The 27,467-nt window shown below is 54.2% G+C and overlaps 1 protein-coding gene across 1 annotated transcript in view; it reads left to right on the top strand.

Moving 5' to 3' along the window:
* The window catches only part of ZBTB7C (zinc finger and BTB domain containing 7C), a 91,876-nt gene extending 66,867 nt beyond the window's left edge, over positions 1-25,009 (top strand). The window contains exons 2-3 of the mRNA XM_045527675.1: positions 9,619-10,845; positions 22,496-25,009. Coding sequence (XP_045383631.1) covers positions 9,635-10,845; positions 22,496-23,147 — 1,863 coding nt within the window. The 5' untranslated portion in view covers positions 9,619-9,634 and the 3' untranslated portion in view covers positions 23,148-25,009. The remainder of the gene's footprint in view (positions 1-9,618; positions 10,846-22,495) is intronic.
* The last annotated feature ends 2,458 nt before the right edge of the window (positions 25,010-27,467 follow it).

Here is a 27,467-nt window from a genome sequence, read left to right as displayed (position 1 = left end):
GCAGAGTCCCTGCGAGACCTAAGGTAAAGGTGAAAAGAGGGCAAAGGCAAGGTCACAGGAAATCCGCAGTCCGGCGCAGATGCCCCAAGACATCCCAAGCTGAGCTGGGTATGACCTTGGAATCCAGGGAGCCAAAATATCTATGTGGATTAGTGTGTGGGCAGTACGAGACCCTAACAGCCTCCTAGTCTCACATAAAAGAAGAAACTGAGGCTCAAAGCAGGGCTTGGCTGGTCCAAGGTCACACCACTCATCAGTTGCAGAGCAGAGCTGGGATTTTAATTATGGCCCTCCCCACCGAGGGCTTAGTCCCCCTCTGCTAACTGCACCCCTGGGCACTTCCCAGACTTTGTACTTCGTGCTCTCTGCCTTTCTCTACTCCAGCTGTGACTCTGCACTTGGCATCACTTTCCGTTCTGCCCACTGTAAAGCCCCCAGGCCCAGCAGCAACGGACTCGGCTTCCAGAGCCCTGACTGCAGCAGCGGGGGCCTGCGACAGGTAGAGGCGGCGTGCGGGGACTGCCATGCATTCAGAGGCCAGCCAGCTGTATGGCTGCCTCAGCGCCTTCTAGAACAAATGTGAAAAGATCCCCGGGAACGGTCGAAACATGGTACGACTGTACCCAGGCGTCCACACACAGCCCCTTAAATACCTAGCAAAATCTGAACCGTTCCCACTTCTCTGCAGAAGACAGCCCTCTGGGCAGAAATGCTAGAAGGAATAGCTGTCCTCAGTGGGCTGAGGCTGTCCCACCCAGCCCCACCCTCCAGGGAGCCGCGGGAGACCAGCCGGGGACACCTCCTGGAAAGGCCACCAGAGGCAGCTGGGATTCTGCAACTCAGTAACGCGTGGCCTGGTGCTGTTTATGGGAGACAAGTGATTTATTTTATTATCTAAATTTTCAGTGGTTTAATAAGGTTTAATAAGCCTCCCAAGGAGTTTTCTGGCTCAGGAAATCGCCTGTAATAAACACAAGTAGTAAATCCTTTATTTTGAACATAAAGAAAGAGGTGTGCGATTTTTCTTAAAAGAAAACAAGTCTTCCCCCCTTGTCCCCCCCACCCTCTAATAAATAAAGGAAGAAAAAATAATTAAAGAACAACAGCCTGAAGGGCACCGCTCTATTTGCCTGCCCAGCCTCCCATGGGCTGTGCACCGGCTGCCGCAGTAGCCCCCCTCCCCAAGGCTGCGCCTGCCTCAAACGGGACAGAGCCCTCACTCCGTGCCAAGGACAGGCAGCCCCTGAGAGAACCCCCTTCCTCTGTCTTCCCTGCAAGTCCACGGCATGTAGAAACAGCAATGGCCCCAGGGAAGATGTGAGCTCTCCAACCCATCCCACCCCTTGCTTTGTGGCCTTAACCTCACTTTACTTTAGTATCCTGTCTATAAAATGGCCTTGCCTGCCACCAAGGAGGTGAAATTGCTTTGAAAGGTAGGGGATGGAACAGCGGCCCAGCACAGCCACCTCAGGGTCACCCAGACGCCGGCAGTTAGGTTCCTCCAGGGGTGACTGAACGGCTCTGAGCTCATGTACCCCCACACCCAACCCCAAAGACCAGGTGTGACGCTGTCCCTCCCTCACACTACCCTCTTAGGTGCCCTTCAAGCCTGTCCTTGGTGCATGTTTCATCCGTGCCAAGAATGTAGGGGGCGAGAAGCCCACCCTGGCTATCGGCCCTGCTCTAAACTCCTACAGTGACCTCAGACCCTGTTCTGCTAAAAACCAAACCAGTGGAGGAGCCGGAGGGAGGGTGGAGGAGCCAGAGGGAAGGTGGAGGAGGTGGCGATGATGAGGAGGCTGCAGTCAACAGGCAGAGCCTGGGCACTGAGCCTGAGGTCTGGGGCTCTGTCACTCCGCTAGCTCTGTGGCCTTGGGCAAATGAGCTCACCAGCAGGAGCTTGGGCTTCTCATCAGCACAGTGGAGAAACAATCCTTTCTGTACACAGGGATGCAGGAAAGCCTACAGAGAAAACTGCACTGGAGGAAGCTTCTCTGCACGTAAAACTCAGCAGGCACGTGGCATTGTTAACCCAGGGGCCTCAGCAGGACATGGGGAAGCAGGAGGGAAAAACTCAGCCTCCAGATGTGGAGACACGGAGGGAAGCAGCTGGGATGAGAGCCCAGGAGCACCTGCTTCCTGGGCCTGGCCTCTGCAGGGCCGCTGCCCGCCCTGTCCTGGGGGCAGGGGGTGGGGCTCGGCATGGAGGGGAACGGGGAAGGGGGGCACAACTGTGTGAGGTGGGGAGGGCCTGGGCCCAGCTGTAGGGGAACATCTGGATGGCCATCGCCTTTGGCAGAGGAAGAAAGCTCAGAGCCATTTGCGCAGAAACCCTGAGGACCTGAGTGGGCCTGGCTGGGCTGGGGACGGTGGGCTCCAGGTGCGTGCTGGCAGGGGTGGCAGAGCAGGTGAGGGCGGCTTCACCCAGTGTGGGTGCTCTGCCTGGGGTGCTCGCGGCAGGCGGGGCACAGGCTGGAAGTTGAAGTCGCCCTGCCCAGCCTCCCAGCCCACATGTCTGGCCCCAGCCTCTGGGGCCGCTGAGGCCCAGGGGCATTCCGGGGCCAAGGGGTGTGGCCGCCTTGCTTGGGGAAACTGCCAAGACTGGGTGGGGCGCGCCCAGCAGAGATCTGGGACTGGCCAGCTGCTGGGGCCAGTTCTGCCACCCTTTGTCCTGCCCGACCCACCACCCCCTTGTGGGTTTCAGTGCTGCAGACCACAGGGAGTCAGGACCTGCTCAGGGGACCCAGGTAGCCACTGCCCAACCTCATTCCCAGGTCTGGAGAGGAAATCCCTTCTTGCCCCTGTGTGCACACCGATGCCCCCAGCCCACCCTCACCACAGCCACTCATTCCACCAGGTGGCTTTGAAACTCCAGGCCTGGGCAGGGGAGGAGCCAGAGGCTGGAGATGAGTGGGGCTGGCGCCGGGGCAGTGGGAGTCTGCGGGCTGGGGCCAGCCTGCTCTGGGGATTTGGCAGATGGAACCACCATCCTGAGCCCCAGACTTGCTGAAGGGAGCAGGATTCAGGGAGGCGCTGGACTTGTGGATCATAGCAATAGAATTGTCCCAAAAGTCACACCACCAAGGCAGCCATGGAGGACAAGAAAGCTACGGGACTCGAGCAGACATTCAGTCTCTGCCCTGCCATTTTCTAGGTGGGTGACTTGGGGCAGATCACTTAGCCTCTCTGATCTCCATCAAACGGGGATCATTATACCAGCAGTAAGAATGAAATGAGTTAATATAAGTGCCTTACGAACGGTAGGGTTCTGTTCAAACGTCAGATGTCCCCAAGGCAGAGGGTTGGGGCCATCCCACTGCCTTTTGTCACTTCAAAGCTATCCCCATTGCTTATTTTATTTTGAGACAGGGTCTCACTCTGTCACCCAGGCTGGAGTGCAGTGACCTGATCATAGCTCACTGAAGAAACCTCAAACTCCTGGGCTCAAGTGATCCTCTTGCCTCAGCCTCCCGAGTAGGAGTAGCTAGGACTGTAGGAGTGCACCACCACACCTAGCTAAATTTTAAATTTTCTATAGAAACAAGATCTCACTATGTTGCCCCGGCTGGTGTAGAACTCCTGGCCTCAAGAGATCCTCCAACCTCAGCTTCCCAAAGTGCTGGGATTACCAGCGTGAGCGCCCGTTGCTTATCTGAACTGATCTCATTCATTCAGTGTCTACCATGTTCCTGCTTGCTGGTGCCCTGGGAGTAATATAGACATATAAGAAAAGACCCTGCCCTGAAGCAGGTCACCTCACAAGGGAAATGGGACTTAACAAACAACCCAAGTGTGCCTAGTGCCTCAGGTTAACTCACTCCACTCACATGCCACTCAGTGAGATCCATGCGATTACTTGCCCATTTCCCAGATAAGGCAAGTGAGGCAGCAGGAATTGATTTACCTACACTGAGCTGGGTGCAGTGGCTTATGCTTTTAATCCCAGCGACTCAGGAGGCTGGGGCAGGAGAATCGCTTGAGCCCAGAAGTTTAATACCATCCTGGACAACATAGCAAGACTCCATCTCTAAATAAAATGAAGAAAAAAAATGAGCCAAATGTGGTGGCACATGCCTGTAGTCCAGATACTCAGAAGGCTGAGGCAGGAGGATTGCTTGAGCCCAAAAGTTCAATGCTGCAGTGAGCTATGATCACATGATCATGCCACTGCACTCCAGCCTGGGTGACAGAGTGAGACCCTTTCTCTATAAATAATAATAATAACAATTTGCCTACATCTCCACTTCATGTTCCTGGTAAAACCAAGCCTAGAACATGGGTTCTCTAGTGGCCAGGCAACCTTGCACCTCGTTGGGGGCCCTGTGGTCTAACCGAGGGGGCACAGGCTTGGTCATCAACACATCCTAGTTCTAGTGCCAGCTCTGACACTGATTTGCGTGTGGCCTACAGTGCAGGCTTCTCTCAGCACCTCAGTTTTCTTGTCTGTAAAATGGAGATACTTTTTTTACCAGCTTTACCTGCCTCATTGAGTTAGGAGTACCTGACACAGGAGGCATGAAAAGACCTTAGAAGACTGTCATGCCCTACACATGCCAGGGGCTGGCCCTGGGAGCTGGTAAGGGCCGTTCTCAGAGTGTCTTTGGGGAAGGTACTTAAACAGCACAGATCTCTGCAAAACTGTGCGGAAGGTACATTGGTTCCTGGTATGGTCCCATCCCCACCATGACACCCGTTAGGGGTCTGTGTCCTTCCTGGACTTCCCAATTGCTAACACAGGTTGGGCACGTAATACTCATCCGAAGGCACTTGATGTGCATTACTCATTTGATCCTCGTAGCAGCTCTGCGAGGTAGACACTGTTATCATCCCCATTGTACAGCTGGGAAAACTGAGCTCAAGGAGGGAAATGACCAAGACCCAGAGATTGTTAGTGGTGGAGCCGGGATATGAACCCAGGCTGTCCGGGAGCAGAGCCCTCACCCCCAACCTCTTCATGAACTCCAGGCACAGGGCTGGCTGAGAACAGCTTCTGTGAGGTCCCACCCAGGGAATCCAGGGCACACATATTTTCAGAAGGGGTTCTGGAAATCCAAAGCCTTCCAGATCCAAATAATGTGGGGCATGTTCTTCCTGCCCCTCTGTTCTCTATCTTTCACAGCTCAGAAAAGGCCACCACTCCTGGAAGCCTTCCCTGACCCCCAGCCCTGGGGGTCTGGTGCCTTTCCCTCCACACCTCTCATTCGCACTCAGTACTGAGTCCCCCGACAGCTTCCTTAGTTACCTGGCAAGCGTGCGTCTCCACTCCCTGGTGCTCATCCCTCCAGCCTGGCTCTGATCAAACCCCTAGACTAAGAGACAAGCTTCAGGGGGAGGGGTTCCAATCCCCCTGCCCTGGAGTTGGACTCGTGTGGGGCGGTGTGGTGAAAGGGAACAAATACGAGCTCCGGCACCAAATGCAGCTGGGTTCAAATCCTGGCTCAGACACTTGCTGGCTGTGTGGCAATGGGCGAGTCACCTGCCCTCCCTATTCCTGTCTCTTTATCTCTAAATTGGAGGTGCTGATACAAATACACACCTTTCAGAGTTGTGTTGGTTGAGGAAGGATTAGCGGTTTGATAACTGACCCGCGGCAGGCGCTGGATAAATGGTAGCTGGAGTAGGTTATTATTACAAAGGCTGGCTGGCCCCTCGCTGGGGAGAGAGGGGAGCACAGTCTCTCTCTGGGAGTGTAGACGCTCTCATTTCACAGTTGAATTAGCCGAGGCCCAGAGATGGGAAGTGCTGCCTTTGTCAAACAGGGTTGCTTGGACCTGAGTTCTAGAACCTTCCACTGAGGGCAGAGGCCCAGGGAATGCCCTCTGGAAAGGTGACCACCCCTAAGATGGTTTCAACCCCCCTGCATTCTTCCCCTTTAACCTCTTTCCTCCATTTCTCCTCTTCTCCTCTTTCCTTCTTTCCTCTTTATTTTTGATCTGCATATTTCTTTCTGTCCCCTTCCTACTAGAGGTTTGTATTTTGCATCAAGCTTCTACTAGCTGTTGAGAGTGTTTGGTTTGGTTTGGCTTTCACGTGTGCATGTTTAATTTTTTTCCATGGTGTGTTATTTTTAGAGACAGAACTGCCCCAGCTTGGGTGACGGGAGGGCTGTGGGGCAGGGCATGAGGGGCACAGCACCTCCTCCTCCTCCGGGACGTTCATGGGAATCTCAGGGTCACCAGGGAAGCTCCTAGCTTGTGGGGTGGGGGCACTTCTTCCCAAAGAGACAATGAAACAGCAAGTGGCAGCCCCTGCCTCCTGACACAGCTCCCGCGTCCCACCCCCACCCATCCCCACCCCTGAGGTGAGTCTCCCGCCTGGAAAGACAACCCCAAAGGACCATGGTTTCATCCTTTCCCCAGGAACGGAACAAAGGCCACACACCAAGGCACAGTGAGACATCACTGCTGGGCAGACCAGCCTTCAAGTCCAGGGTCACGGGGCCTATTGCCCCCTCCCCATGACCAGACCCACTTTGTCCTTCTAGCTCCTCATGGTCATGACGGGTGTTATCAGACTTCTCATGACCATCTGGTCACGTGATGAAGAAGCAGAAGCCCAGAGAGGTGGAGGGGCCTCCCAAGGTCACACAGCTATGGTTTCCTGATTCTGTGTCACAAGTAGCAGCACAGGAGATGGGACATTCAGCATAGGACAGCCACTCTCCATTCTGCAGAGGGCTTGGCCACAATTACCGCAGTGAGACACTGCTCACCAGCACATGGTCCAGCGGCTTCCAGCTCCTCTATTTAAGAAGGCAGAGAAAAGCTTAAGGAGTGGTGGGAATTTTCCCTGAAAAGCATTTTAAACCATTTTCATCTTTAAAGGAATAAGCCCTTAGCAAGCAAGAAAACGGCTCTCCATAAAGAACTAATTTCCTGGGTTTTTACTGACTTTGGCTTCTTACTTAACAGTTGAAGGGTCATTTCATTTACAAACCGTCTTTTCAGATGACAAGGCCCCTCTGAAGGTCAGGACCCTGCTACCTACAGGGTGTCTTTATGGGAATTAGAAAAAGGTGTCACTTCCTCAATACATTTACTTCCATCTATCAAAACATTATCGTAACTTGCAGGTTTTGTTAGATTGAGACATTTAATTGCCATCTGCCAGAAAATTGTCATGATAAATATCACAAATCTATAATGTCTATGAACTAAATAGTGTCCCTAAATTAGCAATCTATTGCAGAGTAACAACACAAAAACCTAGAGGCTTATAATAAGAATAAGCATTTATTGCTTCACAGTTTCTGTGGATCAGGAATGTGGGAGAGGCTTAACTGAGCAGTTCTGATTCAGCATCCTTCATGAGGCTGCAGTCAAGATGTCAGGCAGGGCTGCTGTCATCTGAAGGCCCGACTGGGGCTGGAGGATCCACTCTCAAGGGGGCTCACTCACATGACCAGCAAGTTGGTGTTGGCTGTTGGCAGGAGCCCCTCACTCACTTCCCTCCCACTCGTGGCCCCTCCTCAGTCCCTGGCAACCACTCATCTATTCTCCATTTCTGTAACTTTGTTGCTAAGAAGGTCGTGTAAATGGAATCAGATAGTATATAACCCACTGGGACTGGCTTTTTTCACTCAGCATAATTCCCAAGAGATTCATCCAGGTTGGTGCTGGTGTCAAGAGTTTGTTCCTTTTGATTGCTGAGTTGTATTCTGTGCTACGGATGTGCACAGCATGCTGAACCATCTGCCCATTCAAGGATGTGTGGGTTGCTTCCAGTTATTGACTGTTACGCATAAAGTGGCATGACCGTTTGTGTACAGGTTTTTTTGTGGACTTAAGTTTTCATTTCTCTGGGGTAAATGCTCAAGAACACAACTGCTGGGCCAAATAGTAGTTGCATATTTAGTTTATCAAGAAACTGCCAAACCTTCTTCCAGAGCGGCTGTGCCATTGTACATTCTCACCAGCAATGCATGAGTGATCCTTTCTCCACATCCTCACCAGCATTTGGTGTTGCCACTGTTTTTGTGTTTTAGCCACTCTAATAGGTATGTAATGAGATCTCATTATAGTTTTAATTTGCATTTCCCTAATGGCTAATGACGTTGAACATCTTTTCAGATAAGATGGCTTCTTTGCCATCTGTGTACTCTCTTTGATGACCCTTGCTAGATTTTTATCACAGTGGTTATGTCCCCTTAAGCTCTATTAGAGGAGGGGCCTTCTTGGTTTGTTCTCTGTGCATCTCCAGAGTCCAGTACCATGCCTGGCACAGGGGGAATACCCAATAATATTTAGGGAATGAATGCATGGACTGTGGGGTGTCTGGACCTTTGAAAGGTGCGAAGGTGGAAACACAACACGGCCTCAGCTCTGGGAAACCTCCTGAGCACCTGGCCAGGTGGGTGTGCTTAGGGAAGGCCCAGGCTGCTCCGTGACAAAGGAGAAGGCGAGGGGGGAGGAGCACCCGTCCCCCTGCGTGTGCTGGTGCCGCACTCGCAGCACACTGCGTGGGCCCCCTCCCCCACCTCTGCCCACATCCAGAAGGTAAATGTGTGAGGACCCCCAGAGCTCTGCCCACTGGGGTGCAGGGCTTTTGGGTTTTGTTTTGCTTTTTGTTTTCTCCCCACTTTAATTGTAACACAATAAGGGTGAGGCCTTTGCTAGGATTTCTCCACGGGCCAAGTTCAAGCTTTGCCATAAGGAGGAGGGCCCTACATACTCTGGCGTACACTGAGGTCTATCCAGGTCCAATAGGTTCACTTGGGCAGGGAGTTGTGCTTCCTGAAAGGAAGGGACACTAGTTGTCCTCTGTGCTGCCCCACTGTCTCCTGGTGGCTACCACTAGCCACACCTCACGTATAACACATATAATGATAAGTTGTCTGAGAAGAGGCTTCTCCCCACAGGGGTTTGTATTTTCATGAGGATAACAGAATACAGACATGATAAATCAGCTAACAATGCCCTTGATTTGTACTGAATTTAAATGTTTATTTATGGGTGAAAGTGCTCACATATATACCTGTATAGGAAGTTAGCATTTTAAATAAACATCAAGAATTGCAAATGAAAGGAAACTTCATCAACTAAGATGAACCAAGGAGTAAGGTCGTAGGCAAAACATATGCCACAAGGGCCTTATTCACGGGCTGAAAATGGGCTGCAAAATTAGTTCTGAGCTTCCTAGTAGCCAGTGCAATGTGTGAGTCTGTGACAGAGTCAGAGGATCTGTGAAACGAGCCACAGCACTTTCTCAACAGAAGCACTGAGTGGTCCTTGACCCGCAGCCGTTGTGCAAGTAAGAGGTGGGGACCATCCCTGCAGTGTAGGGAAGAGTTGGGTTTCCAGTGGCTGTCCATCGTGGTATTCTGCAACTGCACATCAAGTAAATGGAATTCAGTTATCTCAAGCCTGCGAGAAGCCCCTACAGCCTTTGCTAAGTAGCTGACACCAGCTGCCCATGACCCCTAGCTCCAAGGGTCTTAGGGGTCCGGGAAAGGGAGCCCAGTGGCCCAGTGAAAAGCCCCAGCTTGCGAGCTGGGCTGTGAATTGCAGGTGAGACCAGGCAAAGCCGAGAGGTAGGAAGACCGGCCCCATAGTGCAGGGAAGCCCTCACGCCAAGGGGTCATGCTCCCTAACCGGTCTCCCTCTCCGTGTGTCTCCGCAGGGCTCTGGCTGAGAACATGGCCAATGGCATTGACGAGCTCATCGGCATTCCCTTCCCCAACCACAGCAGCGAGGTCCTGTGCAGCCTGAACGAGCAGCGGCACGATGGCCTGCTCTGCGACGTACTGCTGGTGGTGCAGGAGCAGGAGTACCGGACCCACCGCTCCGTCCTGGCCGCCTGCAGCAAGTACTTCAAGAAGCTCTTCACGGCCGGCACCCTAGCCAGCCAGCCCTACGTCTACGAGATCGACTTTGTCCAGCCCGAGGCTCTGGCCGCCATCCTGGAGTTCGCCTACACCTCCACGCTCACCATCACCGCCGGCAACGTCAAGCACATCCTCAACGCCGCCCGGATGCTGGAGATCCAGTGCATCGTGAACGTGTGCCTGGAGATCATGGAGCCCGGGGGGGACGGTGGGGAGGAGGACGACAAGGAGGACGACGACGATGACGAAGATGACGATGACGAGGAGGACGAGGAGGAGGAGGAGGAGGAGGAAGAGGAGGATGACGATGATGACACGGAGGATTTTGCTGACCAGGAAAACTTGCCTGACCCCCAGGACATCAATTGCCACCAAAGCCCCTCCAAGACGGACCATCTCACGGAGAAGGCCTATTCAGACACACCCAGGGACTTCCCTGATCCCTTCCAGGCCGGCAGTCCTGGCCATCTGGGCGTGATCCGGGACTTCTCCATCGAATCTCTGCTGAGGGAGAACCTGTACCCCAAAGCCAACATCCCCGACAGGAGGCCCTCCTTGTCTCCGTTCACCCCGGACTTCTTCCCACACCTCTGGCCAGGGGACTTCGGTGCCTTCGCCCAGCTGCCCGAGCAGCCCATGGACAGTGGGCCGCTGGATCTGGTCATCAAAAACCGGAAGATCAAGGAGGAGGAGAAGGAGGAGCTGCCCCCACCCCCGCCGCCACCCTTCCCTAGCGACTTCTTCAAGGACATGTTCCCTGACCTGCCCGGGGGGCCTCTGGGCCCCATCAAGGCGGAGAACGACTACGGTGCCTATCTCAACTTCCTGAGTGCCACCCACCTGGGGGGCCTCTTCCCACCCTGGCCGCTGGTGGAGGAGCGAAAGCTGAAGCCCAAGGCCTCTCAGCAGTGCCCCATCTGCCACAAGGTCATCATGGGGGCCGGGAAGCTGCCGCGGCACATGAGGACCCACACCGGGGAGAAGCCATACATGTGCAACATCTGCGAGGTCCGCTTCACCAGGTGCGCATCCGCAGCCCCTGGGTGGGGACAGGGGTGTCGGGGACAGGGCCAGAGGCCGTGGGGTGCCAGCCGAGAGGGACACAGGGCTGGGATGGAGAGAGAGACCCAGCTGCATCCCAAACACATGTCAAGTTCATTGGTAGACAGGAGTAGGCATCACCTCGTGCGGTGACTTTCAGACTCTTTTGGGCGTTAAAGTATTTCTCAAACACAATATTAGGCGGCAGCCCGAGACATAAAACAGGCCAGAGCAAAGCTGTTCTGGTTTGGAAGGAAGTGAGGGGCCTTAGCACCTTGCATGTTCGGCTCCCCGCTCTCCTTCCCCATCTGAGGCCCCCAGTGCAGGGCCGCCCCTGCATTTTATTTGGAGAAGCAGCGGCTGCTGTTTCCTAAGCACGTTCTGCCTGCCAGGGCCTGTCCCAAGTGATTACGTGCACTGTCACCCCAGCCATGCCCTGGGAAGATGAGGGACGCTATTGCCTCCATTTACAAGCCACCGCCACAGGGTGGCTGGCCGTGTCTAAGCGCGGCTGGAAAATGGCAGGGTGGGGACTTGAATCCCAGGCCACGTGTGACAGCAAGGTCTGTGGCCAGGAGACTGCAGAGACTCCTGTCGGCTCTTTCAGTGATTTTTGGGTCGCACCTAAGGGATGGGCCTCTTTCTATGTTCTCCCCTTCGCCTTTCCTTGTTAGGGAGAGGAAGCACTTTATGCCGTTATAAAATTTGAAGTTTGAAATCAATACATTATTAACCTTTCATCTTTCATAGACTCCATCCCATTCAGCAAATGTGTGTTAGGTGTCTTCTCTGCACAGCCACTTTTGCAGTCAAACCTGACTGGTGGGATGACGTGGGGTCAGATCTGTCCCCAGCCAGGGGACATTGTTGGGAAATATGGCCTGTTGGTGCCATTTGTGGTCCCTGGTGCAAGGCTGATCTTCTCAGCCGAGTCCACCGTGGGGAGGGTTCTGGTGAGTGGCTCTGTCATCTCAGCGTGTCACCTGTGCACGATGCCTGGCCATACCTGCCCCGTGACCATGACCTGTGAGACAAGGTCCCTCCCCAACATTGTCCCTGCCCCCTCAAAGAGCCCACCTTGAGAGACCCACGCTTGTTCTAATGGCCCGGCTGGCGCCCGGCACCCTCGTGGAGATGTGTGGTTGGGAATTGCTGGAGGCTCATTCTTTTGGTTTTCCTCAGTGGACCCAAAGCTTTGCACTGAGGATGGAGTGAAATTTTTTGAATCAGGCTGGAATCAGGGACTGTGCTTTTCCAGGGGCAAAGAAACATGAGTCCTATAATGTAGTGAGACCTGCTCTCTTGGGTGGCTTGGAAACTCTATTTGAAGTTGCCAGAAAAGGCTTTCAGAAATGCGTTCGTGACAGTGGCCTTGCTGAAATAGCTCTGCAGGCTCCTCTGGTGACTGCTTTGAAGGACAACACTGATGGCTTCCAGGTGGCTGCTTCTGTGAGGGAAACCCCAAGCAGAATCTGTCCCAGATGCTTCCGGGGGCAGTTGGGGAGAATCTTCCAGGCAGATGGGCAGGCCTGTGCACTCAGGGTGTGTCCCCGGCCCCCTAGCTGCTGACCGCCCCAGCTGCCCACAGGGCTGGCCTCGGGGAGCTCCGTTCCCATTACCCCACAGAGCAGCTGGACCCAAAGTCCCCAAGATTCACCCCCTCAGCCAGCCCAATGCCACCTGGGTGATGCTGCCCTGCCCACCTTGGCCCCCAGGGCTGGCTGGAGCACGGGAGCAGAGCCTGACAAAAGCACAGGGATGACAGGGACAGCCAAATACACCACACCGTTTACGTGTCTTCAGTGGGCCTGGCTCCAGCCCCCACTCCAGAACCCTGGGAATGACTTCAAAGACACAGGAAGCTCTTCACAGGCCAGAGCCAGGCCAGCCAGCCCGGAATGAGCCTGGAGCGCTCTCTCCTGCCAGTACGGGCCCTACCTCCCATACCTGTCCCCTCGGCAGATGGCTGACCCTGGGAGCACCTCTCCCTCCAGGGGAGCCCCCGGCTGGTGACTCCAGTGGGATGCGCGTCTCAGGGCACCAGTACCGCACAGTGAGGCCACCCGGCACCCCGAGTCCCCATCTCCCTGCCTTCCCCACCCCTCCCCCCGGGACTCTGCCAGGCACAGCCTTCCGTGAGGCCCACGCCGGGTCTGGCCTCCCTGGGGAAAGCTTTAACCTCCTTCGGCCACTGCAGACAGACTGCTCGCCTTCTGGACACGGGAACATGCCTCCTGGTGTGGGCAGCGGTGCTGTGCTGTATAGGGGGGTGACATTCCAGAATCTTCCCTCCCAGCACATTCCTGGTGGTCACTTGGGGTGGCCTCTGTGTCTGCAGTCCCCCCTCCAGGCCAGATCAGCAGTGGGGCAGCCGAGGCCATCCAGCCATCTGCCTTGCCCTCCCCTGTTCCTCCTGCTGGCAGAATGACAGCCATCTGGCCCCAGGCCTGTCTCCAGCCAAGCAGCTGCATTCCAGCCCCATCAGCACCTCCCCTGGCTCGGTTCCACGGGGCTCTGACCCTCCTGAAAAAGATCAGACAAGCCCTGGGTCCCCCTCTTCCCAGGAGGGGTGGAGGAGGTTGCTCGGGCCTGTCTCCCTTCAGGGACTTTATTGCTCAGAGCAATCAGGGCTTGTCTGTGTCGGACCCTCCCCACTCCCCTCCCCACGCATTCTTCAGAGCCACTGGCCCTTGCTTCCCACCCCCTCCCCAGAGCTGCCCTGCAAGGATTCTTTTCTGTGCTTGAAGAGCCCCGAGCCTGGCCTGTCCAGGCTGGGGTTTTCCTGTAGTCCTCTCTGCAGTCCCGGCCACTAGCAGCCTTTCCATGGGGACCTTCTCTTTGGCGGAATTCCCCCAACCACGATCCATACCCTTCCTCCCACCTGGAGGCTCTTTGGCAGCCACTGAAAGCAGCGGTGTCTGCTTCCTTGACCTAGAACTCCCAGGCTCCCTTACAAGGCCACGCCCCTTCCTGAGACTGGGCCCCGCAGTGTCCCTCTTGCTGCCCCCGCTCAGAGGTGGAGAGGGACCCTGGCCACAGCGCTCTCGCTCTCGATCCCTCCTGTTGGACCCTGGTTCCCCTTCTGGAGTCTCTCTGTAGTCGCAGCTGAGTTTCTGCCCTCTGGCAGCCCTCGTCTTCTCCCTCCCCGATGCTGGGGAGAGCTGGAGTCCTGCGGGGTATTGAGGGGCCCAGCCTTCCCCTGCACGGGGGCCCTTTTGACCAGGCTCTGAGTTATAGGGTCCCAGATGCCACCTTCCAGAGTGTCCACACCCCATGGGGACGCCAATCCTAATGACTTCAAGAGTCCTTCCAACGGAGCCCCTCTGCCCTAAGGCCCTGCCTGCTGCTGTCGTCCTGTGGCCTCTGAGAGGAGGGACAGAGGCCTCCCCACACTGCTATGGTCTGTTCCTTGGTGTCAGGAACCTCTCCCCTGAGTCAGCTCTAGATTTCAGCCAGTCCCACCAATTGTCCCACCACTGACCTGTTCCAGTTATGAAATGCCCCCAGGCGGGGCCTCAAAGACTTCAGGCAGCCCCGTGCTGTCCCCTCCTAGCTCGGGTCACCCCATAACCACTCGGGCTCTGGGTCCCTCTGCCTGTCTGTGTTTACACTCCCTCGGCTTAGTTCAAGGGCACTGATTTGCTCCTGTGCTGGCCACAGAGAGACAGCTCCTGTCCCTTTCGGGTCTGACGGGAGGAAAGGAGCAGTTCCAGGGCATGGGGCAGAGGCAGTCTGCTCCAAGGTGACCCCAGGCCCTGTTCATCAGTGCCCCTTTACCCCCCGTCCCCAGGGAGCCTGGGAGCCAGGGCCACAGGTAAGGACTGTAGGGTTCTGCCCAGGTGACACCTAGGACAGGCCTTGAGGAACAGGGACCATGTGAGCCAGGGAAGAGTAGAAGGCATTTGTCCTCATGCAGAGGGACACTGCTGTGCACACAGACATCACAGGTGGCCCCTGCACACCTCATTGCCCCAAGTGCAGCCATCACTGCCGGCTGGGACTGGGTCCTGTGAAGGCCTCCGTGTCTCCCTCGTCTGAACTCCCGCCACGTGGGTCTTGCCTCCTGCCCCCCAGGCCCCTCCACCGGGAGCTCCTAGAAAGCGCGGCTGGCCAGGCTCCCTCCTGCAGCCCCTGCCCTAGCCCCAGCCTGGCTCCTGGGCGGGCGTGCCCAGCCACGTCTGATGGGGCAAGTATTGAGGGTGAGAAACTGCAAGACGAGAAGAGACTGGTCCCAAAGACAACAGATGGGGGACATGCCATCCTGGGAATGGCTGGACAACCTCTGCGCCCTAAGAAGTGGCTCTGACAAGCTGTGCTTTCCCCAGCCCCTGCCCGGTCCCTCTCAAACTCCCAAAGGCTATAACTTTTCGTCCCCCGCCAATGACAGCTGTCTGCTCTCCAGACAGGGCCAGGAGCCCGCCTTTCGCTTCCCCTCTATTTTCTTTCAGTCCTCCCACTCAGGACGGCTCTGGGAACCTTGTTAAGATAATGTAATGTCGTTAGCAGTGGGAGCAGGAAGAGTTTGTCTCAGACGGTCAGGTTACAAGAAGTGTGGGTGGGCGCTGCCGGGAAGGCCTTTTCCTGACTGGGAGCCGTCCTGGAGGCCGGGGACCTCAGGCCGAGGCCACAGCCCTCTCGTCTGATTCAGGGAATGAGCTCATGGGGACTCGCACATCTTTCCCGAGCATGAGCTCTCCGAGCTGGGAGGGGGAACGCAGATCCAGGCTTGGGGGCGTGTGACCTCGGCTGGGCCCCCAGTGCAGGGAAATGGAACGAGACGGCAGACGAAGGGACCAGGCCCGGAGAGGAGCATGTCGGATTTGGACTTGGAGGGTCTGAAATTGCTCCGCTGGTCTGTCGCGAATGCACGACGAGCATGCTCTGTACCTACGTTCAGCGTCGTGCATGCCCAGGGTATGCTGGAGCGTCTGGCAGGTTCTCATCAAAGCAGGGGCCAATGCCATGGTGAGTGAGGGCTGGGGGAAGCGTGCCGTGTGGTGAATGTCACTGAATAAATGCATGGAGGGCTCACCAGCTGTCAGTGGATTGAGGCGTTTTAGAAAGAGCAGGGGGCCCAGGTTCGGGGTTCCCACCCTGTGTTCCTATGTCTCACAAGCTGTGTGACCTTGCCCAAGTCTCCTCCCCTCTCTGGGCCTCAGTTTCCCATGTGTAACTTGAGGTGATTGTAGTAGATGTTCCCTAAGGTTGCTCCCAGTTTTATGACAACATTGGTATATTGCCCAAGATCAAGGAAGCTATGAGCATATGACTGTACCTCTCTTTGCCTCCGTTTCCTCGTGAGAATGAGGGTAACACCGACTCCACAGGCCTTGGTGAGCCGAGGCTGAACTGCCTGGCCCTCAGCTAACGCCTGGTCCGTGCAAAAGATTAGAATCGGGAGGGATGTCCGTGAGTCTGGGTTCCTTTTCTCACCAGCTGGGGATCGCTGCTTCCCAGCTCGTGAACGTGCCGTGTCGTCTTGCTGTTTGCACTCCTAACGAGGCAGGGCTCTGGGAGCTGGGTGTGGGTGTGGCTCTGCTTGCCTGGGGGACAGCTAAGGGAAATGGCACACGTGATGGCCCTTGTCCTGGAAGTAATGTGCACACGGAAATAAAGGCGGCCCTTGCACAGGCGGCCTCTGGACATGTGTTCTCATCCACTAGGAGCACCTGTGTGGTCCAAGCAGGGCCAAAGACAATGCAGATGTAGCTCTCGGCCTGCGGGGAGGGCAGTGCTGCCACACATGGGACCACCGGGGACAGGCGAAGGTGCTGCTGACACATGATCTTCTGTTGCCCCTCCTTGTGTCGCAGGTGACCTGCCTCAAAGGTTGGTGTTCTGGAAGGTCAGGGACCTGGGTCACAGCACGAGGCCCCGGGTGGACAGGGCAGGGTTTGTGGAGGACCACCTTTGAATTTGATCTTGAAGGATGAGGGGGATGGGATTTGAGCAGGAGATGATTTCTGCCAGGGCAGTTTGCAAGAGAGAACTAGGAGATGAAAGAGATGGGTGCAGGGGGAAGGGCCAGGAAGGAAGGGGCACCCTGGCTCTGGGCTTGGCCTTCTGGGAGGGCCCCAAGGCTGGAGCATCGGTGTCCAAACACAAGAGACATGTGCAGAAGGGGAAGAAGACAGGGCTTACTGAGCATCCACCCTGCAACGTGGCAGCTCTGTGCTGGGGGACTGGCCGTCCAGTGCCTGCTGGTGGGTGTTCAGAGATGCAAAGTGGGCCCGAGCGTGGCCTGCGAGGGGACTGGTGTGATCCACGTGTGGCAGGCAGGAGGCTGGCAGAGTCGAGGAAGGAGCTTGTAAAGAGCCTCGAAAGCCATGCTAAGGGGTAAGTGAGCACGTGGGCACTGGACCGAGAGCCCGGGGAGACTCCGTTCCTGAAGGGAAGTAACTAAGATACAGCCTGGAACATATTCCACTCAAACTCATGCTGTTCCCACATGCAGACTAAATTTGGGAAGAAGCAAGAGTACAGAGCCGTCACAAGTGAAGCCAACCAGCCAAAACAGACTTCAGAAAGAGATTCGGCAAAAGCCCACTACCCAGATGCAAACACTCACGGAGCACCAGGGGTCAGCATGGTGCAGCCCAGCACCCATTTTAGAGATCTGGAAACTGTGGCCCAGGGCAGTGAAGGGACCTGGTCCAGTTCTTGGAGCACACGTGGCTCCAGGCCCAGCTCCAGCAGCGCACATGTCATAACAACCATATGTCTTTCATTACATGAAAAGGAGGCCGTGTGGCCCTACGTCATTCCCCCTCGGGTCCTTGTGTTCCTTATCTTGAACATGAGAAAACTGATTTAGATCAGTGTTTTCAAGGTCCTGGAAAGGGTCCTGCTAATAGTGCAGGTTGCTGGGCCCCTGACTCCGACTATGAATCAGAATGTGGTCAAGTGCTGCCAGTCAACTAGATGATCCTAAAGTTTTTTCCAGGACTAGCTTATCATGAGCTTTGCCCACCCTCCCCGCTGCTTGCCCCCACTCCCACAAAAAGTCCTGCCCAGGGCCGAGTTCCTCCTGTTGGCATGCCCAGTCTTCTGACCACAGAGGCAGAAAGCGGGCTACAAGTGCCCTTCTTTGATTGCTCTGGTCTGCGCTTTTGTGACAGCCCTTGTAGGTCATGGGCCTGGGAGTCTTTGACGTGAAAATGCACCGTTTCTCATCCCTAGAACAGCCTGCAAGCAAACCACACCCAGGTAGCCGCCCACGTATCCTCTGCCCCTAACTGGCTGGATACCTCTGGGAAGCTCTTGACTTCCAGGGGCATCCTTTCTTCATCTGTCCAAGTGAGGGAATGACACCAAGTGTGTTGGTGCTCACACAAGCCCATCAACCCTGGACAATGGGAATTAATGTCTGGCCCTGGGTTCGGCTCTGCACAGAGAGGCTAAGTAAGTTGCCTAAGGTCACCAGCAAGTTGCTGGTGGGTTTGCAGCTGGAGCAGGGCCTCCCAGACTCCCGGAGTAGGCCTACCCCTGCACCGTACCTTCCCTCTGAATAGTGACCTTCCAGGGCCACTGAAATCGTGTATTCCCCTGCCCATGGCAGGTGCTCAATTCAAAGGACATTGTAGACACCTTCTCAGCATTTCTTATGCTCTTGAGGCAATTGCCACTGAAATGAGATTTATTTTAGATGCCCTAATGAAAAGTTTGGGAGAAGTTGTGGATATTTATATTAGGCTCTTGGCATTTGAAGAGTGGCCGTTTGCATTGTCCATTGTTTGAGAGTGACCCTAAGAGTCAATGCTACTAATTAGGTGTAACAGTGACTTTTTAAAATTTCAGAATATTATGGGGGTACAAACGTTTTGGTTTCATGAATTACTTTTGTACAGTTTGAGTCAGAGTTATAAGTGTGTTCATCACCCAGATAGTGTGCATTGTACCCATTAGGTGTGAATTTCCCCATTCCCTCCTCCCCACTCCCACCTGTATGATTTCTGTTGAATTTTACTATCATATGTACACATGAGTGTTGATCATTTAGTTCCAATTTAATAGTGAGTACATGTGGTGTTTGTTTTTCCATCCTTGCAATACTTCGCTTAGGAGGATGTTACAAGATGTATTAGTAACACATCCAGGTTGTTACAAAATGTATTAGTTTACCAATTTTTTATGGCTGAGTAGTACTCCATGGTATATATATACCATATTTTATTAATCCACTCATATTGATGGGCACTTGGGTTGTTTCCACATCTTTGCGATTGCGAATTGTGCTGTTATAAATATTCAAGTGCAAGTGTCTTTTTTATAAAATGTCTTTTTTTCCTTTGTGCAAATACCCAGTAGTAGGACTGCTGGATCAAATGGTAGGTCTACCTTAAGTTCTTTGAGGTATCTCCATACTACTTTCCATAGAGGTTGAACTAGTTTGCAGTCTCACCAACAGTGTATAAGTGTCCCTTTCTCTCTGCGTCCACGCCAGCATCTGTTCTTGTGGGACTTTTTGATAAAAGCCATTCTCACTGGAGTTAGGTGATAGCTCTTCATGGTTTTTATTTCCATTTCCCTGATGATTAGAGATGTTGGGCATTTTTTCATGTTTATTGGCCATTAGTTTATCTTCTTTTGAAAAACTTCTGTTCATGTCTTTTGCCCTCTTTTTAATGGGGTTGATGTTTTCTTGCTGATTTGCTTGAATTCTTTGTAGATGCTGGTTATTAGCCCTTTACCAGATGCATAGCATGCAAATATTTTCTCCCATTCTGTAGGTTGCCTATTTGCTCTATTGATTGTTTCCTTGGCTGAGTGGAAGCTTTTTAATTTACTCAGGTCCATTTATTTATTTTTGTTGTTGCTGTGATTGCCTTTGGGGTCTTCTTCATAAATTCTTTGCCTAGGCCAACATCTATGAGAGTTTTTCTGACTTCTTCTAGAATTCTTATAGTTTCATGCCTTAGATTTAAGTCTGTTATCCATCATGAATTAGTTTTTGTGAGAGGTGAGAGGTGCGGATCCGGTTTCAGTCTTCTACATGTGGCTATCCAATTTCCCCATTTGTTGAATAGGGATTCTTTTCCCCAGTGTATGTTTTTGTCTACTTTGTCAAAGATCAGATGGCAATATGAGGATGGTTTTATATCTGGGTTCTCTGTTCTGATCCACTAGTCTGTCTCTGCTCTTGTGCCAGTACCATGCTGTTTTGGTTACTATAACCTTGTAGTAAAGCTTGAAGTCTGATAAAGTGATGCCTCCCAATTTGTTATCTTTGCTTAAGGTTGCTTTGGCTATTCAGGGTCTTCTTTGGTTCCATATGAAGCATAGAATTATTTTTAATTAATATTATTTTACTTATTGTTTAATTAGTATTATTTTAAATTATTTTTAATTAAAATTTAAAAAAAAATCTATCTCCTAAGGTTATGGTGAGGATTAAATGAGATGATGTGTTTAAAGCCCTGCACAGCTGATTCTGAGCTGAGCCCTCTGCCAGGCCCTGGTGGGGGAACCTCACTGACCACCTACCATCTGTGTTTCCATCAGAGCCTGGGCGAATCACTATAGGGTAACAGATGGCACTATGCATCCCCCCTTACATTTTTACACAGGTCACAGTGCAGTGGGGAGAAGGAGGCCTTGGCTCCCAGGGTCCCAGCTCTGCTATTCCCTCTGGGTGATCTTGGCAAGTTCCCCTGTCTGGGCCTCAGTCTGCCCAGCTGCAGAGTGAAGGATGTGCCTAGGCCATTGCTTCTCAGCATGTGGTCCAGGGACCATCCACAGCATCTGGCAACTTGTTAGTAATGCAAATTCCTTGCCTGCCTCCCGACACCCCAGACCTACTATATCAGAACCTCTGGAAATAGGGCCCAGCACTATTTCATCAAGTCCTGACAATGGCTCTGATGCACACTCAAATTTGGGACCCACTGGCCTAGATGCTAAGGCCCCTTTCTGCTCACACATCCAATCCTCTGGGTGAAATCTGGGTTACAGACACCACAGCAGTGCTGGTCCAGGGTGGGTATTACAGCAGGGTACTGTGTAGCCTGGGGGTGGCTGGTGGGGCATAGAAGAGGCAGGAGCAGGGGGATGTGGCAGGGAGGAGGGTCTGGTGTGGGGAGGAGCAGCCAGCTTTGGGCAGCAGCATCCCCTTTCCTCCTCCCTGCCCACCCACACCCCTCCGTCTCTCCCTCCCAGGGGCCCTCCAGCCCTCTTGTGAACATAGGTAGGAAGACTGGATCTGTCCTCTCTGATTCTCCTCCCCTGGTGCCAGCCAGTGTTCATGGGAATGTCCTTTTCTCTCCTGCCCCGCGTCTGGGGAACTGTTTTGAAAATGAGAGCCCGTGAGACCTCTAGTGGCCAGGGGATACCAGGAGCCCAGGGCTTGGGTCTGCTGTCCAGGTGTGATGGTTTAAATCTGACCATTTTAGGGAGGACACCTGGGCTCCACATCTGCTCTGACCTCAAAGCCAAGCCTGAAATTATATGCAGACGCTCCACCCAAACCACACCTGCAGGGAGTAGGTAGGAGGCTGGACAGAGAGCTTCCTGGCCTGCCTGGCCCCGCTGGGAAGGCTGCAGAATGATCTTGAGAGTAATCCTTGCAGCCTGGCTGCCTGCACCTCAGCAGGGCTTGTTTACCCAGTGCTCAGTCTTTAGGAAAACAAGCCCTGAGGTCAGTTTTCCTTTCAAGACCACCAGGAGGTGTGTTAACTCCAGCTCACATAAACCCAAATTCTCCCCATCAGCCCTGGTCAATGGGAATTGTTCTGTGAAATTTGGATTTGGTCAAGGGGCTGAACCTGGGGATCTGGAGGGCCACATGTGGCCTTGAGGCCGCAGGTTCCCCACTCTGCTAGGTTCAACTCTGCACAGAGAGGTTAAGTAAGTTGCCTAAGGCCACCCAGCAATTTAGTGGTGGGTCTGCAGCTGGAGCAGGGCCTCCCAGGCCCCCGATAGGAGCCCCACCCTACACCATACCTTACCTCTGGTAATACCACTTAAACCCTGAAAAATATTGCCCTAGATTAGGCTGCATTCTTGTTGCACCTGGCTCTTTTGTAAACCCTGAAATTGTGCAGACAATGAGGAGAGCCCAGGGCTTAGGATAAGAAACCACCACGCAAGAGACTCGAACAAGGTGTGCCCGGGTTTCTGTAGCCTCCCAGCTTAGTGCCAAGGACAGACAGATCTCAACAGCCCAGGGGCTGGGATGGGATCAGGGGCTTTGGACAAAAGCACAAGGATGAACCCCGAGGGGAGATTGTTGCCTGGAGAGAGTGGGTATGACATTAAAATGCAATCCAGTATCAGAAAAGGTTGCTGCACCATCAAAGAGCTAAGGCCAGAATGCTGACTTCGGGGGAAGCACCTCCCTAGCAAGTCCATATTCTAGTATGTGAGATAAGCCCCAGATAAAGAGTGGGGCTCAGAGCTTGGGTGTGAAAAGAGGTTTGGGAGGGCAGGGGGAGGCCTTTCAGGACACTGCTCCTTCCCCGTCTCTCTAATCCAGGTGAGTACACATACCTGTTTGGAGTCGGGCAAGAGTTGAAGGGAGATCCTAGAATGAGCCCCATTTGTGGGGTTTGACTCCACGGCACTAGGGAGCCTCAGCAGGTTCTGGAGGAAAGCGGAGCAGAGGGTTAGGACTGACCCTTGTGCTCTGCATTGCAGGCAGGACAAGCTGAAGATCCACATGCGGAAGCACACGGGGGAGCGGCCCTACCTGTGCATTCACTGCAACGCCAAGTTCGTGCACAACTACGACCTCAAGAACCACATGCGCATCCACACGGGCGTGCGGCCCTACCAGTGCGAGTTCTGCTACAAGAGCTTCACGCGCTCCGACCACCTGCACCGCCACATCAAGCGCCAGAGCTGCCGCATGGCGCGGCCCCGGCGCGGCCGCAAGCCCGCCGCCTGGAGGGCCGCCAGCCTGCTGTTCGGGCCCGGCGGCCCGGCGCCCGAGAAGGCGGCCTTCGTGATGCCGCCCGCGCTGGGCGAGGTGGGCGGCCACCTGGGCGGCGCCGCCGTGTGCCTCCCGGGCCCCAGCGCGGCCAAGCACTTCCTGGCGGCGCCCAAGGGCGCCCTGAGCCTGCAGGAGCTCGAGCGGCAGTTCGAGGAGACGCAGATGAAGCTGTTCGGGCGCGCCCAGCTGGAGGCCGAGAGGAACGCGGGGGGCCTGCTGGCCTTCGCGCTGGCCGAGAACGTGGCCGCCGCGCGGCCCTACTTCCCGCTGCCCGACCCCTGGGCCGCGGGCCTGGCCGGCCTCCCCGGGCTCGCCGGCCTCAACCACGTGGCCTCCATGTCTGAAGCCAACAACTAGGCTGGTCCTGGCCGACCCCGGCCCCCGGCCCTGTCCCCTCTCCCGCCAGGCCCACTCTGCCCCACCCGGCGGGTCTGAACTTTTTATTTTAAAAACACAAAGGGAAAATGAAAAAAATATATGTATCAGCAGCAAGGGCATTTTCTGGGCCTTCTCAGGCAGCTGCCTCCCTTTTTGCTGCTGTCTGAGATGGGCGTCTCCTCCCGAAGGGCCTGGGGCCCGGGCCCCCTCTCCCTGGCTGTCTCTCTGCCTCTCCCGCAGAAACTTGCACGGGCCCACGCCACCGAGGAGGGCCACGCTGGGTGCCCGGGAGCACTTTGGAGCTGTGTGGGCTCTTAGGAGGCGGGTTGCTTGGCCTGGAGACCAACCGGGTGGAGCGGGCCTGAGGGTGGGCCCTGCCGGCACTGCTCCGAGGGGTCGCTTGCCAGTCCCCAGCAGTCCCCATTTCTCCTTCAGAGAAATGCCCACCTGCCACATAGACAGAAACACCCTATTGGCAGGGAGGCCTCCCAGAGACAGGACCCTCCTGACAGTTTTCCCCTTACCCGTCCTGTGACCTTGGACAGGTCAGGCCTCTGTACCTGGGTGTCACCCTGCCATGGAAGGCAGGCTGGTAATTTAGGTTCTCTCTCCCCACTCCCAACACACACACACCTGTCCCCCCCAAAGAGAACCCTGGAGAGGATCGAGCTTTGCACTCCCCAAGTCCCTGGTGACACAGTTTATCTTACTGGACTTAGTGTTATCACGTCCACCTCTGTATTAGCACATTGGCATAGGTGAGACACGTGGCGGAACTAGCCAGGAGTGGCGGGAGGTGGGGGGCGTCATTGCTTGACCGTAGGGCACGGGCAGCTCTGGGAACCCCACGTGCTGCCTGCCTTCCAGGCGGGTCCCTGTTCCCGTCTGGACCCCATCTCCACACACCCCCTCCAGTGCTGCACAGAGTCTCTTGGGACACCTGGCGCCAACATCAAAGGGACAGGGGCCACTTCTTAACACCTGGCGACTGCCTCTCTTCACCTGAGTCCTGAAAACAAAAAACGCCTGGCTTCCCAGAGTTAATGTTTGCTTTTCGAGTTGTGGGTTCCTCCAGGCCTTGGCATTGCTGGCAATTGCCCCCTCTGCTGCATTTGAAACCCCTCAGCGCCTTCCTCCCCACTCCGGGGGTGAAGCAGGAGTGTGTGGCTCCCTGGTTTTGACTAAAGGGCTCAGTGGGTGGGGGGGGGTTCAAAGGGCTCTGTTAGGACTGACACACGTTCTCCTGGTTCTTGAGTTTGTAGCAGGTCGTGAAAAGGAAGACAGCTGTGCCGGCCCAGTGCCTTCCTGACCTTCTCTCCCCGTCCCTGCCCTCCCCTTGCCTCCTCTTCCCTCCCTGCTGAGCTTACCTTGGTCTCTCAGCAGCCCAGAGAGGAGGAGAGTCCATCCGCAGAGAGGGCCTGGGGCTGGAGTCCCCAGTCCCCATACTGTGGGCACAAGACACTTCAGCTCTTCCTGTCGCCTTGGCTTTTTCCTGAGCAAACACACAAAACAACAAAAAGGCCAGGGAAGAGCACAGACTCTGTCCCTCTCATGGCTCCCAGGAGAGACCCTCCTCACACCAGCTGCCATTGCAGCTTTCAACACTCTGGTCCTTGGAAGCCCTCTGCCTGGACGGCCACCTCTCAGATTCCCGTCTCCGTTTCAGACACCTGCCTCCGGGACCCGCCAGCCCACTCGCCCGTGTCCCCCGTCAGCCGAGGGATTGGCGCTGAACCAAACTTTCAAAGGAAAAATGAACAAATTGGAATCCAGTGGTGTTGGGGCTTTTGTCTTTATTTTGTAAAGGTAATGACTTCTTATAAACTCAATGTTTCAGATGACTGGTTAGTTCCTTTTGTTTTTTCTTGCTGCAATTTGGAGTTGTACATTGTAAAATATCCAAAGATGTTGAGTACTGTATGATCAAGAACTTGAAGCAAATGGGTTGCGGGGGGAGGAGTGGTTGTGTTTTTATTTTGTTTTTATTTTTTATTTTTTTTTCCTTTTTGACGTTTCGATTTCCCTGTCTGTCTGTGGGAGAACTTTGGAATTTTTTCTATTTATAACTCCTTTTTTATGTGATGGCTCTATGTAAAATGACACTCAACAAAGTTTGCCTTAGTGATTCAAGGGACAATCTTCCATAACTTTGGTTGCACGCCGCATCCCGCCGAGAAAAACTCTCAGCTAATTTTTCTGGCCTATTTATTAAACAGTATTCATTGACTTGATTAAATTATATTGAGAGTTGCACTTCTGTGAGATAGGACTTCTGGAAGTTCACAGACAGCAACAAGCCAAGCCAATCTTAAGGTTTTGACTCTTGGCTGTCATAAACTTTAAATAATGTCAAAGACACCTTTACCAAAACCACAGGGCTTTGATCCTTATTTAATAATTTTTGAAGGACAGTGTCTTGGATAAAAGCAAGCTATGTCGCTTGACTCCCGGTTCCCTGGTTAAGTTTGACTGCTCCCTTCCCGTTCTTACCTGAGTTATCGGTGGGCGTTGCATGGGTGGTGTGGGCAAAACTCAGTTCTTTGGTGGTCTCTTACGAGTCAGCCTTGTGAGGCACCTTGGGGCACCTGTGGGCCTGAGTGCAAGGTGTGTGCCCGTGGCGTGTGAGCGGGGAGTGTCACGGGTTGCTGACTTTCAACACAGCCATTCCCGCCAGCTCCCGCCAGCCTGGCTGCTGGCTTGGCCTTCTTCCTCTTGTGCCCTGGCGCTGGAGTTGGGCTTCTCTCCCTGTCTTCACCTGAGCCTCTTCCCAACCAGAGGACAGTAGATCCTAAAAGAAGGAAGGAAATATACTTCTCTCATCCAAAGGGGTCAGCTCTACTCAGAGCCACGGCACAGACTTTTAGTTAAACTATTCTTTGAACTGCGTTTCTGGGTACCCCAGAGTTACCCCATGGCCCCCTTTCTGTTTCCAATTCCCTTCCTTGCTCTAGGAGGTGCCTTCTAGCCAGCATTTCTTGGTACAGAGAAAAGAACAGATGTGGGTTTCAAATCGGGACTCCTCTGGGCTGTGTTCTCAGTGCAATCACCCCTCCCCTCTGGCCCTCACTTCCCTCCCTCTCGTAATAAAGGAAATTGAGTGTATCGGGGCATCTCCAAGTTCAACACCTAGACACCCCTCAGCAGAGGGCGCAGCCCATGGGTGGACTGGAGGTGGAACTCTAAAGAAATAGCCTGCAGTAGCCTTCCTGTAGTGTGAGACTCCTTTGAAGTCTCTTGCTTTGGCCTTGAACTTCACGCTTCTACATTCTATTATACACATAGATACATTTGTCTTAACATAAAAATATTGTCTTGAACTACTTGCCAGTCAAATTGCTTGCCCCTTCCCCAGAAACTTCCTGTGAAGTCAGAGTGTTCCTTGGCTACCTGCAGCTTTGGGGGAACCCCTCTCCCAGCCCTGCTCACGGCCAAGGGCTTGAGGCTGAGCATAGCCCAGAGCAAGAAACACAAGGGCAGGTACTCATCAAAATTCCAGTCGGCTCAGGCATTCTAGGGGAATGGTTTTACCAAAAGTTTGGCCAACTTTAAACCAATAGGAGACAGATTCCAGGAAGCACCTGAGAGCTCAAACGGAGGAAGATAACCTCCGAACACCTGGAGGTGTCCTAAAGAGGAATGAGGTCCCTTGTGAGGGGTGAGCTCTCAGTCACTGGAGGTATTCAACACTGCCTTTCAAGAATGCTGGAGAGGAGATCTGACGTGGGAAGGAGGGCTTTCTAGACAGTCCCATGGCCCCTTCCATCTCATTTGTGAAAAGGTGAACATATATCCCCACGTGACCACAGACGGACTGTGCCGGGGGCGGGGGCAGCAAGTGAAAAAGCAGGCTTTAGGCACATTCACAAAGCTCGGCTTGGTGGCCCACGGCTGCCCAACCCTTCTCCCCCACCAGTGACCTACAGCAAGTCAGGGCCAGGGAAATGGGACTCCGTAGAAAAGGCCCTGACTCTTATTTAGAGCCCCTGAACACGTGACAAAGGAACAGGTGCACCAACAGGAAGTGAGACTCTCACCTTGCGCCTTTATCTGACCCAGAACCTGCCCCAGCGAGGACAAACCCCTTCACAGACACATGCACCCCTCTCCCGGGGCCTCGTGGGCTCTTTCTCCCCGAGGGCACCGGCTTCACAAGGGAGGGTAAGCTGCCACGGGCCCCTGGTCTGAGAGTCAGTGGCTCAGCCAGAAGCAGAGAGCTGGGGGCCACAGGGGACCCTACAGGAGGGAAATGCAGCTCAACACATGTGCCGAGGAACAGAGGCCCCTCCAGAGACCTGGGAC

This window comes from Lemur catta, chromosome 16 (genome assembly GCF_020740605.2).
Source record: "Lemur catta isolate mLemCat1 chromosome 16, mLemCat1.pri, whole genome shotgun sequence".
NCBI lineage: Eukaryota > Metazoa > Chordata > Mammalia > Primates > Lemuridae > Lemur > Lemur catta.
Note: the sequence above shows the minus strand (reverse complement) of the source record. Positions and strands in the feature narration are given on the sequence as shown.